The sequence below is a fragment of the Oncorhynchus keta genome, chromosome 21 (genome assembly GCF_023373465.1).
Source record: "Oncorhynchus keta strain PuntledgeMale-10-30-2019 chromosome 21, Oket_V2, whole genome shotgun sequence".
NCBI lineage: Eukaryota > Metazoa > Chordata > Actinopteri > Salmoniformes > Salmonidae > Oncorhynchus > Oncorhynchus keta.
Genome location: NC_068441.1, coordinates 55,722,997 through 55,744,753, shown reverse-complemented (window position 1 = coordinate 55,744,753; position 21,757 = coordinate 55,722,997). Strand labels below are relative to the sequence as shown.

At 45.1% G+C, this 21,757-nt stretch overlaps 2 protein-coding genes and 1 long non-coding RNA gene across 6 annotated transcripts in view; 1 reads left to right on the top strand and 2 right to left on the bottom strand.

Moving 5' to 3' along the window:
• Positions 1-11,028, bottom strand: part of LOC118378750 (extracellular matrix protein 2-like) — a 49,163-nt gene extending 38,135 nt beyond the window's left edge. For both annotated transcript variants that reach the window (XM_052474276.1, XM_052474278.1), the window contains exon 1: positions 10,891-11,028. The gene's annotated coding sequence lies outside the window, so the exon portion shown is untranslated. The remainder of the gene's footprint in view (positions 1-10,890) is intronic.
• Positions 11,029-17,290: 6,262 nt separating this feature from the next.
• Positions 17,291-18,114, top strand: LOC127910462 (centromere protein P-like). Its single transcript, XM_052474283.1, has 3 exons — positions 17,291-17,324; positions 17,458-17,549; positions 17,722-18,114. Exons 1-3 carry the CDS (start codon positions 17,296-17,298, stop codon positions 17,838-17,840), a joined length of 240 nt encoding a protein of 79 aa, XP_052330243.1. The 5' UTR covers positions 17,291-17,295; the 3' UTR covers positions 17,841-18,114.
• Positions 18,115-18,530: 416 nt separating this feature from the next.
• On the bottom strand, positions 18,531-21,492 carry LOC127910463 (uncharacterized). 3 transcript variants are annotated; one of them, XR_008074970.1, is made up of 7 exons: positions 21,037-21,492; positions 20,852-20,999; positions 20,656-20,708; positions 20,531-20,583; positions 20,207-20,280; positions 19,375-19,771; positions 18,531-19,338 (listed from the first exon to the last, which is right to left on the bottom strand). It is a non-coding gene; the product is annotated as an uncharacterized LOC127910463 (long non-coding RNA). The 3 variants fall into 3 exon arrangements; XR_008074969.1 differs by having other exon boundaries at positions 20,852-21,036; positions 21,074-21,492; XR_008074968.1 differs by having other exon boundaries at positions 20,852-21,492.
• Positions 21,493-21,757: the final 265 nt, after the last annotated feature.

Genomic DNA, 21,757 nt, shown 5'->3' with positions numbered 1-21,757 from the left:
CTAGACAACAGCTGTCAATGCAGGGATCTACATCCATTCATCACTAGACCCAGCAGCTGTCAATGCAGGATCTACATCCATCCTGTCACCTAGACAACAGCTGTAAATGCAGGATCTACATCAATCCTGTCACCCCTAGACAAGCAGCTGTCAATACAGGATCTACATCCATCTGTCACCTAGACAGCAGCTGTTAATACAGGATACTACATCCATCCTGTCACCTAGACAACAGCTGTTAATACAGGATCTACATCCATCTGTCACCTAGACAACAGCTGTTAATACAGGATCTACATCCATCCTGTCACCTAGACAGCAGCTGTCAATACAGGATCTGTCCATCCTGTCACCTAGACAACAGCTATCAATACAGGATCTACATCCATCCTGTCGGCCCAGACAGCAGCTGTCAATGCAGGATCTACATCCATCCTGTCACCTAGACAACAGCTGTCAATACAGGATCTACATCCATCCTGTCACCTAGACAACAGCTGTCAATACAGGATCTACATCCATCCTGTCACCTAGACAACAGCTGTCAATACAGGATCTACATCCATCCTGTCACTAGAGCAACAGCTGTCAATACAGGGATCTTCATCCATCCTGTCACCCAGACAACAGCTGTCAATGCAGGATCTACATCCATCCTGTCACCTAGACAACAACACTGAAATACAGGATCATCCATCCTGTCACCTGAACCCAACAGCTGTCAATACAGGATCTACATCCATCCTGTCACCCCTAGACAACAGCTGTCAATTCAGGATCTACATCCATCCTGTCACCCTGACAACAGCTGTCAATACAGGATCTACATCCATCCTGTCACCTAGACAACAGCTGTTAATGCAGGATCTACATCCATCCTGTCACCTAGACAACAGCTGTCAATACAGGATCTACATCCATCCCTGTCACCTAGACAACAGCTGTCAATACAGGATCTACATCCATCCTGTCACCCAGACAACAGCTGTCAATGCAGGATCTACATCCATCCCTGTCACCTAGACAACAGCTGTCAATACAGGATCTACATCCATCCTGTCACCTAGACAACAGCTGTCAATGCAGGATCTACATCCATCCTGTCACCTAGACAACAGCTGTCAATGCAGGATCTACATCCATCCTGTCACCTAGACAACAGCTGTCAATACAGGATCTACATCCATCCTGTCACCTAGACAACAGCTGTTAATACAGGATCTACATCCATCCTGTCACCTAGACAACAGCTGTCAATACAGGATCTACATCCATCCTGTCACCTAGACAGCAGCTGTCAATACAGGATCTACATCCAATCCCTGTCACCTAGACAACAGCTGTCAATACAGGATCTACATCCATCCTGTCACCTAGACAGCAGCTGTCAATACAGGATCTACATCCAATCCTGTCACCCAGACAACAGCTGTCAATGCAGGATCTACATCCAATCCTGTCACCTAGACAACAGCTGTCAATGCAGGATCTACATCCATCCTGTCACCCAGACAACAGCTGTCAATGCAGGATCTACATCCATCCTGTCACCCAGACAACAGCTGTCAATGCAGGATCTACATCCATCCTGTCACCTAGACAACAGCTGTCAATGCAGGATCTACATCCATCCTGTCACCTAGACAACAGCTGTCAATGCAGGATCTACATCCATCCTTTCACCTAGACAACAGCTGTCAATGCAGGATCTACATCCATCCTGTCACTAGACAACAGCTGTCAATGCAGGATCTACATCCATCCTGTCACCTAGACAACAGCTGTCAATGCAGGACATCCATCCTGATCAATACAGGATCTACATCCCTGTCACCTAGACAACAGCTGTCAATGCAGGATCTACATCCATCCTGTCACCTAGACAACAGCTGTCAATACAGGATCTACATCCATCCTGTCACCTAGACAACAGCTGTCAATGCAGGATCTACATCCATCCTGTCACCTAGACAACAGCTGTCAATACAGGATCTACATCCAATCCTGTCACCCTAGACAACAGCTGTTAATACAGGATCTACATCCAATCCTGTCACCTAGACAACAGCTGTCAATGCAGGATCTACATCCATCCTGTCACCTAGACAACAGCTGTCAATACAGGATCTACATCCAATCCTGTCACCTAGACAACAGCTGTCAATACAGGATCTACATCCAATCCTGTCACCTAGACAACAGCTGTCAATACAGGATCTACATCCATCCTGTCACCTAGACAACAGCTGTCAATACAGGATCTACATCCATCCTGTCACCTAGACCAGCTGTCAATACAGGATCTACATCCATCCTGTCACCTAGACAACAGCTGTCAATACAGGATCTACATCCAATCCTGTCACCTAGACAACAGCTGTTAATACAGGATCTACATCCAATCCTGTCACCTAGACAACAGCTGTTAATACAGGATCTACATCCAATCCTGTCACCTAGACAACAGCTGTCAATACAGGATCTACATCCAATCCTGTCACCCAGACAACAGCTGTCAATGCAGGATCTACATCCAATCCTGTCACCTAGACAACAGCTGTTAATACAGGATCTACATCCAATCCTGTCACCCAGACAGCAGCTGTTAATACAGGATCTACATCCAATCCTGTCACCCAGACAACAGCTGTCAATGCAGGATCTACATCCAATCCTGTCACCTAGACAGCAGCTGTTAATACAGGATCTACATCCAATCCTGTCACCCAGACAACAGCTGTCAATGCAGGATCTACATCCATCCTGTCACCTAGACAACAGCTGTCAAACAGGATCTACATCCATCCTGTCACCTAGACAACAGCTGTCAATACAGGATCTACATCCATCCTGTCACCCAGACAACAGCTGTCAATACAGGATCTACATCCGATCCTGTCACCTAGACAACAGCTGTCAATGCAGGATCTACATCCATCCTGTCACCTAGACAACAGCTGTTAATACAGGATCTACATCCATCCTGTCACCTAGACAACAGCTGTCAATACAGGATCTACATCCATCCTGTCACCTAGACAACAGCTGTCAATACAGGATCTACATCCATCCTGTCACCCAGACAACAGCTGTCAATACAGGATCTACATCCAATCCTGTCACCTAGACAACAGCTGTTAATACGGATCTACATCCAATCCTGTCACCTAGACAACAGCTGTTAATACAGGATCTACATCCATCCTGTCACCTAGACAACAGCTGTTAATACAGGATCTACATCCATCCTGTCACCTAGACAACAGCTGTCAATACAGGATCTACATCCATCCTGTCACCTAGACAACAGCTGTCAATACAGGATCTACATCCAATCCCGTCACCGAGACAACAGCTGTTAATACAGGATCTACATCCATCCTGTCACCTAGACAACAGCTGTTAATACAGGATCTACATCCATCCTGTCACCTAGACAACAGCTGTCAATACAGGATCTACATCCATCCTGTCACCTAGACAACAGCTGTTAATACAGGATCTACATCCATCCTGTCACCTAGACAACAGCTGTCAATGCAGGATCTACATCCATCCTGTCACCTAGACAACAGCTGTTAATACAGGATCTACATCCAATCCTGTCACCTAGACAACAGCTGTTAATACAGGATCTACATCCATCCTGTCACCTAGACAACAGCTGTTAATACAGGATCTACATCCATCCTGTCACCTAGACAACAGCTGTTAATACAGGATCTACATCCAATCCTGTCACCTAGACAACAGCTGTTAATACAGGATCTACATCCAATCCTGTCACCTAGACAACAGCTGTTAATACAGGATCTACATCCATCCTGTCACCTAGACAACAGCTGTCAATACAGGATCTACATCCATCCTGTCACCTAGACAACAGCTGTCAATACAGGATCTACATCCATCCTGTCACCTAGACAACAGCTGTCAATACAGGATCTACATCCATCCTGTCACCTAGACAACAGCTGTCAATACAGGATCTACATCCATCCTGTCACCTAGACAACAGCTGTCAATACAGGATCTACATCCAATCCTGTCACCTAGACAACAGCTGTTAATACAGGATCTACATCCAATCCTGTCACCTAGACAACAGCTGTTAATACAGGGATCTACATCCAATCCTGTCACCTAGACAACAGCTGTCAATACAGGATCTACATCCAATCCTGTCACCCAGACAACAGCTGTCAATGCAGGATCTACATCCAATCCTGTCACCTAGACAACAGCTGTTAATACAGGATCTACATCCAATCCTGTCACCCAGACAACAGCTGTTAATACAGGATCTACATCCAATCCTGTCACCCAGACAACAGCTGTCAATGCAGGATCTACATCCAATCCTGTCACCTAGACAACAGCTGTTAATACAGGATCTACATCCAATCCTGTCACCCAGACAACAGCTGTCAATGCAGGATCTACATCCATCCTGTCACCTAGACAACAGCTGTCAATACAGGATCTACATCCATCCTGTCACCTAGACAACAGCTGTCAATACAGGATCTACATCCATCCTGTCACCCAGACAACAGCTGTCAATACAGGATCTACATCCAATCCTGTCACCTAGACAACAGCTGTCAATGCAGGATCTACATCCATCCTGTCACCTAGACAACAGCTGTCAATACAGGATCTACATCCATCCTGTCACCTAGACAACAGCTGTCAATACAGGATCTACATCCATCCTGTCACCCAGACAACAGCTGTCAATACAGGATCTACATCCAATCCTGTCACCTAGACAACAGCTGTTAATCGGGATCTACATCCAATCCTGTCACCTAGACAACAGCTGTTAATACAGGATCTACATCCATCCTGTCACCTAGACAACAGCTGTTAATACAGGATCTACATCCATCCTGTCACCTAGACAACAGCTGTCAATACAGGATCTACATCCATCCTGTCACCTAGACAACAGCTGTCAATACAGGATCTACATCCAATCCCGTCACCTAGACAACAGCTGTCAATACAGGATCTACATCCATCCTGTCACCTAGACAACAGCTGTTAATACAGGATCTACATCCATCCTGTCACCTAGACAACAGCTGTTAATACAGGATCTACATCCATCCTGTCACCTAGACAACAGCTGTCAATACAGGATCTACATCCATCCTGTCACCTAGACAACAGCTGTTAATACAGGATCTACATCCATCCTGTCACCTAGACAACAGCTGTCAATGCAGGATCTACATCCATCCTGTCACCTAGACAACAGCTGTTAATACAGGATCTACATCCAATCCTGTCACCTAGACAACAGCTGTTAATACAGGATCTACATCCATCCTGTCACCTAGACAACAGCTGTTAATACAGGATCTACATCCATCCTGTCACCTAGACAACAGCTGTTAATACAGGATCTACATCCAATCCTGTCACCTAGACAACAGCTGTTAATACAGGATCTACATCCAATCCTGTCACCTAGACAACAGCTGTTAATACAGGATCTACATCCATCCTGTCACCTAGACAACAGCTGTCAATACAGGATCTACATCCATCCTGTCACCTAGACAACAGCTGTCAATACAGGATCTACATCCAATCCCGTCACCTAGACAACAGCTGTTAATACAGGATCTACATCCATCCTGTCACCTAGACAACAGCTGTTAATACAGGATCTACATCCAATCCTGTCACCTAGACAACAGCTGTTAATACAGGATCTACATCCATCCTGTCACCTAGACAACAGCTGTTAATACAGGATCTACATCCATCCTGTCACCTAGACAACAGCTGTTAATACAGGATCTACATCCAATCCTGTCACCTAGACAACAGCTGTTAATACAGGATCTACATCCAATCCTGTCACCTAGACAACAGCTGTTAATACAGGATCTACATCCAATCCTGTCACCTAGACAACAGCTGTTAATACAGGATCTACATCCAATCCTGTCACCTAGACAACAGCTGTTAATACAGGATCTACATCCATCCTGTCACCTAGACAACAGCTGTTAATACAGGATCTACATCCAATCCTGTCACCTAGACAACAGCTGTTAATACAGGATCTACATCCAATCCTGTCACCTAGACAACAGCTGTTAATACAGGATCTACATCCAATCCTGTCACCTGACAACAGCTGTAAGGCAGAGGAGAATCAGGATGTTTAGGATTGGTCTTTAGACAGAGGAGAATCAGGATGTTTAGGATTGGTCTTTAGACAGAGGAGAATCAGGATGTTTAGGATTGGTCTTTAGACAGAGGAGAATCAGGATGTTTAGGATTGGTCTTTAGACAGAGGGAGAATCAGGATGTTTAGGATTGGTCTTTAGACAGAAGAGAATCGGGATGTTTAGGATTGGTCTTTAGACAGAGGAGAATCAGGATGTTTAGGATTGGTCTTTAGACAGAGGAGAATCAGGATGTTTAGGATTGGTCTAGACAGAGGAGAATCAGGATGTTTGGGATTGGTCTTTAGACAGAGGAGAATCAGGATGTTTAGGATTGGTCTAGACAGAGGAGAATCAGGATGTTTAGGATTGGTCTTTAGACAGAGGAGAATCGGGATGTTTAGGATTGGTCTTTAGACAGAGGAGAATCAGGATGTTTAGGATTGGTCTTTAGACAGAGGAGAATCAGGATGTTTAGGATTGGTCTTTAGACAGAGGAGAATCAGGATTTTTAGGATTGGTCTTTAGACAGAGGAGAATCAGGATGTTTAGGATTGGTCTTTAGACAGAGGAGAATCAGGATGTTTAGGATTGGTCTTTAGACAGAGGAGAATAAGGATGTTTAGGATTGGTCTTTAGACAGAGGAGAATCAGGATGTTTAGGATTGGTCTTTAGACAGAGGAGAATCAGGATGTTTAGGATTGGTCTTTAGACAGAGGAGAATCAGGATGTTTAGGATTGGTCTAGACAGAGGAGAATCAGGATGTTTAGGATTGGTCTAGACAGAGGAGAATCAGGATGTTTAGGATTGGTCTTTAGACAGAGGAGAATCAGGATGTTTAGGATTGGTCTTTAGACAGAGGAGAATCAGGATGTTTAGGATTGGTCTTTAGACAGAGGAGAATCAGGATGTTTAGGATTGGTCTTTAGACAGAGGAGAATCAGGATGTTTAGGATTGGTCTTTAGACAGAGGAGAATCAGGATGTTTAGGATTGGTCTTTAGACAGAGGAGCATCAGGATGTTTAGGATTGGTCTTTAGACAGAGGAGAATCAGGATGTTTAGGATTGGTCTTTAGACAGAGGAGAATCAGGATGTTTAGGATTGGTCTTTAGACAGAGGAGAATCAGGATGTTTAGGATTGGTCTAGACAGAGGAGAATCAGGATGTTTAGGATTGGTCTAGACAGATGAGAATCAGGATGTTTAGGATTGGTCTAGACAGAGGAGAATCAGGATGTTTAGGATTGGTCTAGACAGAGGAGAATCAGGATGTTTAGGATTGGTCTTTAGACAGAGGAGAATCAGGATGTTAAGGATTGGTCTTTAGACAGAGGAGAATCAGGATGTTTAGGATTGGTCTAGACAGAGGAGAATCAGGATGTTTAGGATTGGTCTAGACAGAGGAGAATCAGGATGTTTAGGATTGGTCTTTAGACAGAGGAGAATCAGGATGTTTAGGATTGGTCTAGACAGAGGAGAATCAGGATGTTTAGGATTGGTCTTTAGACAGAGGAGAATCAGGATGTTTAGGATTGGTCTAGACAGAGGAGAATCAGGATGTTTAGGATTGGTCTTTAGACAGAGGAGAATCAGGATGTTTAGGATTGGTCTTTAGACAGAGGAGAATCAGGATGTTTAGGATTGGTCTTTAGACAGAGGAGAATCAGGATGTTTAGGATTGGTCTTTAGACAGAGGAGAATCAGGATGTTTAGGATTGGTCTTTAGACAGAGGAGAATCAGGATGTTTAGGATTGGTCTTTAGACAGAGGAGAATCAGGATGTTTAGGATTGGTCTTTAGACAGAGGAGAATCAGGATGTTTAGGATTGGTCTTTAGACAGAGGAGAATCAGGATGTTTAGGATTGGTCTTTAGACAGAGGAGAATCAGGATGTTTAGGATTGGTCTTTAGACAGAGGAGAATCGGGATGTTTAGGATTGGTCTTTAGACAGAAGAGAATCGGGATGTTTAGGATTGGTCTTTAGACAGAGGAGAATCAGGATGTTTAGGATTGGTCTTTAGACAGAGGAGAATCAGGATGTTTAGGATTGGTCTTTAGACAGAGGAGAATCAGGATGTTTAGCATTGGTCTTTAGACAGAAGAGAATCAGGATGTTTAGGATTGGTCTAGACAGAGGAGAATCAGGATGTTTAGGATTGGTCTAGACAGAGTAGAATAAGGTAGAATAATAAAGTTCTTTATTTCCTCCAGACTACTAGGAAACTAGTTTATATTGTAAACAGATCTCATCTCTTTCCTCAACCTTCTTCTAGGTCTAGGACCATCCTGCAGATTGGTGGTGTGTGTATGTGGGTGTAGCAGGAAGTATGTGAACATGCTGAAGGATGTTTTAACTCATATCCCAACAGAGAGACGGAGCATGTCTGTACTGAGCCTCAGGCAGCCAGTCACTCTTATCGAGAGAGAGAAAAAAAAGAAAGAATGTCTGTACTAGTGCACTACTTTTGACCAGGGCCCTTAGGGTGCACTATTTGTATTTTTACAAGGCAGCAGCTACTCTTCCTGGGGTTTATTATGGATCCCCATTAGTTCCTGCCAAGGCAGCAGCTACTCTTCCTGGGGTTTATTATGGATCCCCATTAGTTCCTGCCAAGGCAGCAGCTACTCTTCCTGGGGTTTATTACGGATCCCCATTAGTTCCTGTCAAGGCAGCAGCTACTCTTCCTGGGGTTTATTATGGATCCTCATTAGTTCCTGCCAAGCAAGCAGCTACTCTTCCTGGGGTTTATTATGGATCCCCATTAGTTCCTGCCAAGGCAGCACTATAAAGGGATTAGGTTGCACTATAAAGGGAATAGGGTGCACTATAAAGGGAATAGGGTGCTCTATAAAGGGAATAGGTGCTCTATAAAGGGAATAGGGTGCTCTATAAAGGGAATAGGGTGCTCTATAAAGGGAATAGGGTGCACTATAAAGGGATTAGGGTGCACTATAAAGGGAAGTAGGGAACAGGGTGCCATTTGGGAAGCAGGCTCAGCTGTCAGTCATAAAACGGCCCTGGAACTGAGGCATTTAAACCCTCCCTCCTTCCTCCCGGGGGGTGAAGAGGAGAGGGGGAAGAGAAGAGAGGGGGAAGAGGAGAGTGCAGGGTGAGGTGAAGAGGAGGGGGGTGAAGAGGAGAGGGGGAAGAGAGGAGGGGAGAGGGGGCAGAGGAGAGTGCAGGGGTGAGGTGAAGAGGAGGGGGGTGAAGAGAGGAGGGGAGGGGGGGAAGAGGAGAGTGCAGGGTGAGGTGAAGAGGAGGGGGAAGAGGAGAGGGGGAAGAGGAGAGTGGAAAGAAAAGAGTGGAAAACATTGTGATTAACGTGACCCCTCTGGATGACTAGGCTCACATGGAGGAACTCTATACAAACAGGGAGGGACAGAGAGAGAGTGGGAAAGGGAGGGAGGGAGGGGGGACAGAGAGAGAGAGAGGGGGGACAGGAGAGAGAGAGAGGGGGGCAGAGAGAGAGGGGGAAAGGGAGGAAGGGAGGGAGAGTGGGGGGCAGAGAGAGAGGGGGAAAGGGAGGGAGGGAGAGTGGGTGGGGGGACAGAGAGAGAGGGGGACAGAGAGAGTGGGAAAGGGAGGAGGGAGGGGACAGAGAGAGAGGGGGGACAGAGAGAGAGTGGGAAAGGGAGGGAGGGGGGGGGGCAGAGAGAGAGGGGGAAAGGGAGGGAGGGAGGGGGGGGCAGAGAGAGAGGGGGAAAGGGAGGGAGGGAGTTTACTGAACTAAAAATAATCTACAGGAGAGAATGAGACTGAATGAAACCATTTTTAGACTAATATTGATGTCGACACAGTTTGGCTGTGGAGTTTTCAGTCTGTTTCCAAGCTGTCAGGTAACCATCTTAACCAAAGCTTTTAATAGTGGGGTGTTTTCGTCTTACTGAATAGTTGGATAGGATTTAATGCTGACATTGAGGACTAGGAATGCATTTGTTGACATGAAAAGGGGGCAGAGGAAATGAAGATCCCAGATGAACGATTAGCTTCTAACAACAATAAGCAACAAAGGGAACACTTTCAACGCTGTTTTACTGACATGGCAGTGAGATGATACTCAGACTGGACATGAATACAGGAGTCATCAGGCTACCCCACCCCACCCACACCTCCCTCACTGACCTAATCAGGAGTCATCAGGCTACCCCACCCCACCCCACCCCACACCTCCCTCACTGACCTAATCAGGAGTCATCAGGCTACCCCACCCCACCCCACCTCCCTCACTGACCTAATCAGGAGTCATCAGGCTACCCCACCCCACCCCACACCTCCCTCACTGACCTAATCAGGAGTCATCAGGCTACCCCACCCCACCCCACCCCCCACCTCCCTCACTGACCTAATCAGGAGTCATCAGGCTACCCCACAAACACAGAACACCTCCCTCACTGACCTAATCAGGAGTCATCAGGCTACCCCACCCCACCCCACCCCACACCTCCCTCACTGACCTAATCAGGAGTCATCAGGCTACCCCACAAACACAGAACACCTCCCTCACTGACCTAATCAGGAGTCATCAGGCTACCCCACAAACACAGAACACCTCCCTCACTGACCTAATCAGGAGTCATCAGGCTACCCCACAAACACAGAACACCTCCCTCACTGACCTAATCAAACTCAAACACATTGAACTTAATGACTAGCTATAGTAAAAAGCAGAACAAGAAGTGAGACAACCCAGTGTACATTACCAACGTGTTGCAGGATGTCTGTCTGTGGCAACGACAAGCTATTTCCTCCCTCTCCCAGACCAGCTGTAGGACAGTGTTCTCTCGCTCTGCAGGCTCTGAGCTGCCGAGGAGATAAATGTTTTAAACACACAGAGAGGGAGACAAGCCTGTTATGTTCCGCTCAGAGAAGCCTGGGGAAGCCAAGCCTTTTGCCTAACAGAAGACAAAGGTTTGAAAAGTTTGAACGCTGTAAGCATCAGAGAGAGCGGGTCACTTAAAAGACTAGAACATACTGAAGACAGTTTTGAGAGAGAGAGAGAGGGGAAGCTGCTTGTCATTATCCAGTGTTGCGCAACTAAAGACAAAGGTACCAGTAGCTTTACCGAACCATAGCAACAACAGAGTCTGGGAGACAAGCCTGTTAGTTCCAGTCTGCTCTTGTAATTACCAGCTAAGTTAACACAAGTTTGGTACACTGCTCTGCAACCAGAGTCTGCAAAGCCGTCCTTAACCAGTCTGCCCGACCGCCTCTAACCAGTCTGCACCGCCTCTAACCAGTCTGCCGCCTCTAACCAGACTGCCGCCTCTAACCAGACTGCACCGCCTCTAACCAGTCTGCACCGCCTCTAACCAGACTGCACCGCCTCTAACCAGTCTGCACCGCCTCTAACCAGTCTGCACCGCCTCTAACCAGACTGCACCGCCTCTAACCAGACTGCACCGCCTCTAACCAGTCTGCACCGCCTCTAACCAGTCTGCACCGCCTCTAACCAGTCTGCACCGCCTCTAACCAGTCTGCTGCCTCTAACCAGTCTCTGCACCGCCTCTAACCAGTCTTCACCGCTCTGGCAGACTGCACCAGACTGCACCAGCTCTGCAGACTGCACCGCCTCTAACCAGTCTGCACCGCCTCTAACCAGACTGCACCGCCTCTAACCAGTCTGCTACCGCCTCTAACCAGACTGCACCGCCTCTAACCAGTCTGCACCGCCTCTAACCAGACTGCTGCCTCTATTACTGCTACTGCTGTTGCTACTACTATTACTGCTACTACTACTATTACTGCTACTACTACTGCTGTTGCTACTACTATTACTGCTGCTACTGCTACTACTACTATTACTGCTACTACTATTACTGCTACTACTACTGCTGCTACTACTATTACTGCTACTACTATTACTGCTGCTACTGCTACCACTGCTACTACTACTGCTGTTACTACTACTATTACTGCTACTACTATTACTGCTACTGCTTGCTACTACTATTGCTGCTACTACTGCTACTACTACTACTGCTGCTACTACTACTATTACTGCTACTACTACTATTACTGCTACTACTGCTACTACTACTATTACTGCCACTACTAATATTACTATTACTGCTACTGCTGCTACTACTACTATTACCACTACTGCTATTACTGCTGCTACTACTACTATTACTGCTACTACTACTGCTGTTACTACTACTATTACTGCTGTTGCTACTACTATTACTGCTACTACTATTACTGCTACTACTGCTGCTGCTACTACTACCTGCTCTGCTACTACTATTACTGCTACTACTACTATTACTGCTACTACTGCTATTACTGCTACTGCTGCTACTACTACTATTACTGCTACTACTTACTACTACTATTACTGCTGCTACTACTACTATTACTGCTACTACTGCTATTACTGCTACTACTGCTGTTGCTACTACTATTACTGCTGTTGCTACTAATATTACTGATACTGCTACTACTGCTATTACTGCTACTACTATTACTGCTACTACTGCTGTTGCTACTACTATTACTGCTGCTACTACTACTATTACTGCTACTACTGCTATTACTGCTACTACTGCTGTTGCTACTACTATTACTGCTGTTGCTACTAATATTACTGCTACTACTACTATTACTGCTACTACTGCTGTTGCTACTACTATTACTGCTGCTACTACTACTATTACTGCTACTACTATTACTGCTACTACTACTGTTGCTACTACTATTACTGCTACTACTGCTATTCCTGCTACTACTGCTACTACTACTATTACTGCTACTACTACTATTGCTGTTGCTACTACTATTACTGCTACTACTGCTACTACTACTATTACTGCTACTACTGCTACTACTACTATTACTGCTATTACTGCTATTGCTGCTACTGCTGCTACTACTACTATTACTGCTACTACTGCTGTTGCTACTACTATTACTGCTGCTACTACTACTATTACTGCTACTACTGCTATTACTGCTACTACTGCTGTTGCTACTACTATTACTGCTGTTGCTACTAATATTACTGATACTACTGCTACTACTATTACTGCTACTACTATTACTGCTACTACTGCTATTCCTGCTACTACTGCTGCTGCTACTACTACTATTACTGCTACTACTGCTGCTTTGCTACTACTATTACTGCTACTACTGCTACTACTGCTATTACTGCTACTGCTGCTACTACTATTACTGCTGCTACTGCTACTACTACTATTACTGCTACTACTACTATTACTATTGCTGCTACTACTACTACTGCTGCTACACTGCTACTATTACTGCTACTACTGCTATTACTGCTACTACTACTGTTGCTACTACTATTACTGCTGTTGCTACTACTATTACTGCTACTACTGCTACTACTGCTACTGCTACTACTGCTTACTGCTACTACTACTATTACTGCTGCTGCTACTGCTATTACTGCTACTGCTGCTACTACTACTATTACTGCTACTACTGCTGTTGCTACTACTATTACTGCTGCTACTGCTGCTACTACTATTACTGCTACTACTGCTATTACTGCTACTCACTGCTGTTGCTACTACTATTACTGCTGTTGCTACTAATATTACTGATACTACTGCTATTACTGCTACTACTACTGCTACTACTGCTGTTGCTCACTACTATTACTACTGCTACTACTGCTATTACTGCTACTACTGCTGTTGCTGCTACTATTACTGCTGTTGCTACTATTACTGCTACTACTACTATTACTGCTACTACTGCTGTTGCTACTACTATTACTGCTGCTACTACTACTATTACTGCTACTACTATTACTGCTACTGCTGCTGTTGCTACTGCTACTGCTACTACTGCTATTGCTGCTGTTGCTACTACTACTGCTACTACTGCTACTACTACTATTACTGCTACTACTACTATTACTGCTACTACTGCTGTTACTACTACTATTACTGCTACTACTATTACTGCTACTACTGCTACTGTTGCTACTACTATTACTGCTACTGCTGCTACTACTATTACTGCTACTACTGTTGCTACTACTATTACTGCTACTACTATTACTGCTGCTACTACTACTATTACTGCTACTACTGCTGCTACTACTATTACTGCTGTTGCTACTACTATTACTGCTACTGATACTACTACTGCTACTACTATTAATGCTACTACTATTACTGCTACTACTGCTACTACTACTATTACTGCTACTACTGCTACTACTACTGCTGCTATTACTGCTACTACTGCTACTACTATTACTGCTACTGCTACTGCTGCTACTACTATTACTGCTACTACTGCTGTTGCTACTACTATTACTGCTACTACTGCTACTACTATTACTGCTACTACTATTACTGCTACTACTGCTGTGCTGCTACTACTATTACTGCTACTACTACTATTGCTGCTACTGCTGCTACTGCTATTACTACTTGCTACTACTACTGCTACTACTGTTACTGCTACTACTACTATTACTGCTACTACTGCTACTACTACTATTACTGCTACTACTGCTGCTACTACTATTACTGCTACTACTATTACTGCTACTACTATTACTGCTACTACTATTACTGCTGCTACTACTATTACTGCTACTACTACTGCTGTTACTGCTATTACCTACTACTGCTGCTACTACTACTACTGCTACTACTACCCTTGCTACTACTATTACTGCTACTACTACTGCTGCTACTACTATTACTACTACTACTGCTGCTGCTACTACTATTACTGCTACTACTACTACTACTATTACTGCTACTACTACTATTACTGCTACTACTGTTGCTACTACTATTACTGTTGCTACTACTATTACTGCTACTACTACATTGCTACTACTACTGCTGTTACTACTACTATTACTGCTACTACTATTACTGCTACTACTATTACTGCTGCTGCTGCTGCTATTACTGCTACTGCTGCTACTACTATTACTGCTACTATTACTGCTATTACTGCTGCTACTACTGCTGCTACTGCTACTACTATTACTGCTACTACTATTACTGCTACTACTACTATTACTGCTACTACTATTACTGCTACTGCTATTTGCTACTACTACTATTACTGCTACTACTATGCTACTACTACTATTAATGCTACTACTATTAGCTGCTACTACTACTATTACTGCTACTACTATTACTGCTACTACTACTATTACTGCTACTACTACTGCTGTTGCTACTACTACTATTACTGCTACTACTACTATTACTGCTACTACTACAATTACTGCTACTACTATTGCTGCTACTACTATTAGCTGCTACTACTACTGCTGTTGCTACTACTATTACTGCTACTACTATTACTGCTACTACTACTGCTATTACTGCTACTACTATTACTGCTACTACTATTACTGCTACTACTGCTGTTACTACTACTACTACTACTGCTACTACTACTATTACTGCTACTACTACTACTGCTACTACTATTACTACTACTACTACTATTACTGCTACTACTATTACTGCTACTACTGCTACGGCTACTACTACTATTACTGCTACTACTACTACTACTACTACTACTGCTATTGCTGCTACTACTATTACTGCTACTACTATTACTGCTACTACTACTACTACTACTACTGCTACTACTACTGCTACTACTGCTACTACTACTGCTGCTACTACTACTATTACTGCTGCTACTACTATTACTGCTACTACTGCTGCTACTACTACTATTGCTGCTACTGCTACTACTGCTGTTGCTACTACTATTACTGCTACTACTGCTGCTGTTGCTACTACTATTACTGCTACTGCTACTGCTGTTACTACTACTATTACTGCTGCTACTACTATTACTGCTACTACTATTACTGCTACTACTAACTGTTACTACTACTATTACTGCTGCTACTACTATTACTGCTACTACTATTACTGCTACTACTGCTACTACTACTATTACTGCTACTACTACTGCTACTACTGCTACTACTATTACTACTACTACTACTGCTACTACTATTACTGCTTCTACTACTGGTACGAGGAGCTCCACCCTTACTCTTTGCAGATTACTCAGATTACTGAGCCGACTGGCCCCTCCCCTTCCAAATAAATAAATAAATAAATAACACAAATCGTGGTTTTGTCCAAATAATAAATATAATATATAATAATAATAATAACCATTGATGAAAAACCCGGAAAACACCGGAACTACTGTTGCTCGTCATTCCACACATCCTATTCCTTCCCGACAGATTCTACGGTACCAGTTTACACAGATCTGTCCATAAGAGATTTCCTGGAGTTTATTCACTTCTGGCTTCTGATTGGCTGAAAGCAGTGGTATATCAGACATTATAAACCGGGTGGTTCGAACCCTGAATTCTGATTGGCTTACAGACGTGATATATCAGACAGTATACCATGGGTACGGCAAAACATTGCTTTTTTTACTGTTCTAATTATGAGGTCATCAGTTTATAACACTTGTTTATTGTTGTAATTATAATGGTAATCAATTTATAATAGACTTGTTTTACTGCTGTAATTACATTGGTAAATAGTTTATAATAGCAATAAGGCACCTCAGGGATAATATACCATGGCTAAGGGCTGTGTTTTCAGGCTGTACTCTGCATTGCGTCATTCATAAGAACAGCCTTTAGCTGAGGTCAATTGGCCAAAGACCCCTCATTGATCAATTATACGGTCTTGTATCCTTGACGATATGGAACATCTGAACTCTCTTAATGTTTACCATCACAGCCCGAGAATGGACCTTACTGAATGAGATTAACTTAATTGTATTTGAACATTGGTCTCAACATTGTTGTTTTTTATTTCACCTTTATGTTACCTTTATTTAGCCTTTATGATACCTTTATGTTACCTTTATTTAACCAGGCAAGTCAGTTAAGAACAAATTCTTATTTTCAATGACGGCCTAGGAACAGTGTTCAGGGCAGAACGACAGATTTGTACCTTGTCAGCTCGGGGTTTGAACTTTCAACCTCCCGGTTACTAGTCCAACGCTCTAACCACTAGGTTACCCTTTCTTTCTCTCTCTCTCTCTCTCTCTCACTCCCAGGAGAAGTATCCATGTGTGGTCAGTCTACCCGGAGGCTGCAGGGGGCAGAGGCCATGCAGATCAAGTCACCTAAACTAGCCGGGTATAATGCGTCACTATTTTCTATAGCTCAAGATAAGGTAGCCATACTGCATGTCTTGAAGAATAGGGCCAAGTCTTGATTGGCTGATACGAGAGATCCACAGTGGTGTTAACAGAGCTGTGATTGGATCCAGGTGTGCTCTGACGATCTACTGGAGCATTGAGGTGACCAATGAGGGGGAAATCACACCCAAGATAGACCTCCTTACCAAGATGCCTGAGAAGGGTGAGACCATGTTGAAATAGCTCCCGTCACAATAATCTCTAAACCTTTTGACAGATCAGTGAAATCAAACAACTGTGCTTTTTCAAATCATGCTGAGACCAACTGGCATTTGCCACAACATATTCTAGCAAACACCTGATATCACAAATATAGAGCTTGTTTTGTTTTGCAGCGCTCGAGATGGACAGCAGGAAGGTGATCGAGAATGCCCCCGACTCCTTCCAGAGTCTTCTGAGGATCCTCGGAGCAGAGGCTTCTATTGACACTGTAATACAGTCCGTGGCTGTTTAACACGTTTCTTTCCAACTTTAAAGGAATATTTCCCTCAAAACTAAAAACTAAACAAACAAAATAATGTTTTTAATTGTCTGAAGACTTGGTCAAGAAACCTCCAGAACCCACATTCTCTGTCATCAGTTTATTAAATATAAACAATTCTTTACTCTCAAACATTTATAAATATCTGTTAATGCCATCTGTATGTATACATGTCAATATAGCATTAGTTGAAGATCTAGAAAAATAAAAAGATTATAAATACAAAATGCTAAATAGCAACGTCCAATGTAATTTGTTTATACTGTACACACAAGTGTTATCTTAGGTCTCACAGTGTTATCTTAGGTCTCTCAGTGCGTGTGATTTAGTTTTAGTCTAAAATGGCACCCAATTCCCGACATAAAATGCTCTCCTTTTCATCAGAGTCCCATTTCATTTAACCAGGTAAAGTCAGGTAAGAACAATTTCTTATTTTACAACGACGGCCAATTGTGCGCCGCCCTATGGAGGGGAGGGGCTCTAGTCAAAAGTAGTGCACTATATAGGGAATAGGGAGGGCTCTTGTCAAAAGAAGTGTACTATATAGGGAATAGGGCTCTTGTCAAAAGAAGTACACTATATAGGGAATAGGGCTCTTGTCAAAAGAAGTACACTATATAGGGAATAGGGCTCTTGTCAAAAGAAGTTCACTATATAGGAATAGGGCTCTTGTCAAAAGAAGTGCACTATATAGGGAATAGGGCTCTAGTCAAAAGTAGTGCACTATATAGGGAATAGGGAGGGCTCTTGTCAAAAGAAGTGTACTATATAGGGAATAGGGCTCTTGTCAAAAGAAGTGCACTATATAGGGAATAGGGCTCTTGTCAAAAGAAGTGCACTATATAGGGAATAGGGCTCTTGTCAAAAGAAGTGCACTATATAGGGAATAGGGCTCTGGTCTAAAGTAGTGCACTATATAGGGAATAGGGCTCTTGTCTAAAGAAGTGTACTATATAGGGAAATAGGGCTCTTGTCAAAAGAAGTGTACTATATAGGGAATAGGGCTCTTGTCAAAAGAAGTGCACTATATAGGGAAAAGGGCTCTGGTCTAAAGTAGTGCACTATATAGGGAATAGGGTGCCATTTGGGACACACAGTGTTGGTTAATACAGTCATAAATTGTTTTATTCAGATCAGTGGTTTGCTTCACTATGTTTCCATGTTACTGGGTCTGCACCCTATTCCCTATCTAGTGCCCTGGGTCCTGGTTGAAAAATAGTGCACAGGATAGGGAATATAGTGCCATTGTGGGACACAAACCCTGGGAGATATGCCACTGTCTGCTCCCTACAGCAGGGGGTTTAAACCTCTCCTCAGGGACTCCTTACAGCAGGGGGTTTAAACCTCTCCTCAGGGACTCCCTACAGCAGGGGGTTTAAACCTCTCCTCAGGGACTCCCTACAGCAGGGGGTTTAAACCTCTCCTCAGGGACTCCTCTCCTCAGGGACTCCCTACAGCAGGGGGTTTAAACCTCTCCTCAGGGACTCCCTACAGCAGGGGTTTAAACCTCTCCTCAGGGACTCCCTACAGCAGGGGGTTTAAACCTCTCCTCAGGGACTCCCTACAGCAGGGGGTTTAAACCTCTCCTCAGGGACTCCTCTCCTCAGGGACTCCCTACAGCAGGGGGTTTAAACCTCTCCTCAGGGACTCCCTACAGCAGGGGGTTTAAACCTCTCCTCAGGGACTCCTCTCCTCAGGGACTCCCTACAGCAGGGGGTTTAAACCTCTCCTCAGGGACTCCTCTCCTCAGGGACTCCCTACAGCAGGGGGTTTAAACCTCTCCTCAGGGACTCCCTACAGCAGGGGGTTTAAACCTCTCCTCAGGGACTCCCTACAGCAGGGGGTTTAAACCTCTCCTCAGGGACTCCCTACAGCAGGGGGTTTAAACCTCTCCTCAGGGACTCCTCTCCTCAGGGACTCCCTACATCAGGGGTTTAAACCTCTCCTCAGGGACTCCCTACAGCAGGGGTTTAAACCTCTCCTCAGGGACTCCTCTCCCTCGGGGACTCCCTACAGCAGGGGTTTAAACCTCTCCTCAGGGACTCCTCTCCTCAGGGACTCCCTACAGCAGGGGGGTAAACCTCTCCTCAGGGACTCCCTACAGCAGGGGGGTTTAAACCTCTCCTCAGGGACTCCCTACAGCAGGGGGTTTAAACCTCTCCTCAGGGACTCCCTACAGCAGGGGTTTAAACCTCTCCTCAGGGACTCCCTACATCAGGGGTTTAAACCTCTCCTCAGGGACTCCTTACAGCAGGGGTTTAAACCTCTCCTCAGGGACTCCCTACAGCATGGGGTTTAAACCTCTCCTCAGGGACTCCCTACAGCAGGGTGGTTTAAACCTCTCCTCAGGGACTCCCTACAGCAGGGGGTTTAAACCTCTCCTCAGGGACTCCCTACAGCAGGGGGTTTAAACCTCTCCTCAGGGACTCCCTTACAGCAGGGGTTTAAACCTCTCCTCGGGACTCCCTACAGCAGGGGGTTTAAACCTCTCCTCAGGGACTCCCTACAGCAGGGGGTTTAAACCTCTCCTCGGGGACTCCCTACAGCAGGGGTTTAAACCCTCTCCTCAGGGACTCCTCTCCTCGGGACTCCCTACAGCAGGGGTTTAAACCTCTCCTCAGGGACTCCTCTCCTCGGGGACTCCCACAGCAGGGGGTTTAAACCTCTCCTCAGGGACTCCTCTCCTCAGGGACTCCCTACAGCAGGGGGTTTAAACCTCTCCTCAGGGACTCCTTACAGCAGGGGTTTAAACCTCTCCTCAGGGACTCCCTACAGCAGGGGCTTAAACCTCTCCTCAGGGACTCCCTACAGCAGGGGGTTTAAACCTCTCCTCAGGGACTCCTCTCCTCAGGGACTCCCTACAGCAGGGGTTTAAACCTCTCCTCAGGGACTCCTACAGCAGGGGGTTTAAACCCTCCTCAGGGACTCCCTACAGTAGGGGTTTAAACCTCTCCTCAGGGACTCTTACAGCAGGGGGTTTAAACCTCTCCTCAGGGACTCCCTACAGCAGGGGGTTTAAACCTCTCCTCAGGGACTCCCTACAGCAGGGGGTTTAAACCTCTCCTCAGGGACTCCCTACAGCAGGGGGTTTAAACCTCTCCTCAGGGACTCCCTACAGCAGGGGGTTTAAACCTCTCCTCAGGGACTCTTTACAGCAGGGGGTTTAAACCTCTCCTCAGGGACTCCCTACAGCAGGGGGTTTAAACCTCTCCTCAGGGACCCCCAGAGTTGACTGGGGTGTGTCAGCTCTGCAATATATCAAACACATGGAACGGCCGGGGGTCCCTGACAACTTGATTCAGTGGAAAAACTCATTTCATGCAACAGGACAAGTATTCTCTCTAAAACTTCATTTCTCCGGGCAAGTCCCAACACGACAGATATTCAAGTCAGACATCTTAGGTTTCGGCCCCTCTCACTGGATTAGACACCCTTTAGGTACTATTCCCCCCCTCACTGGAGGAGAGGCTGGGTAAAATGGCATCCTGGTCTCTGATTAGTGCACCACTTATGGCTACATGGGGAACCGTTTCTGTTCCAGCCATCACTCCACTGGTCAATGTACTGAAAACACACCACAAGCAAACGTTTAGGTTCTGTTAGCGCTGCGTAGAGTCAACACTTTTAGTCCTCGCGGTCTCAGTTGTACCCCCTGGGGGCGCATGAAGTCTTTCCTCATTGTCCTGCGACCTCAATGTTTTCAGAGGGCCGTGAGGAGGAGAGCATTGGGGAAGAAAGTTCCGAGGTGGTTAGATCTACTGAAATGCTCTCGTCCTCCCTTCCCTCTGACGTGTTGAGATGGAGGCTGGGGAGAGGAGATGGAGGCTGGGGAGACGAGATGGAGGCTGGGGAGACGAGATGGAGGCTGGGGAGAGAGGAGATGGAGGCTG

Coding starts and splice junctions, on each gene's coding strand:
- LOC127910462 (XM_052474283.1), top strand. CDS start 17,296: ATGCAGATCAAGTCACCTAAACTAGCCGG. Junction 17,325..17,457: donor AAGTCACCTAAACTAGCCGG/GTATAATGCGTC, acceptor GATTGGATCCAG/GTGTGCTCTGACGATCTACT. Junction 17,550..17,721: donor TACCAAGATGCCTGAGAAGG/GTGAGACCATGT, acceptor TTTGTTTTGCAG/CGCTCGAGATGGACAGCAGG.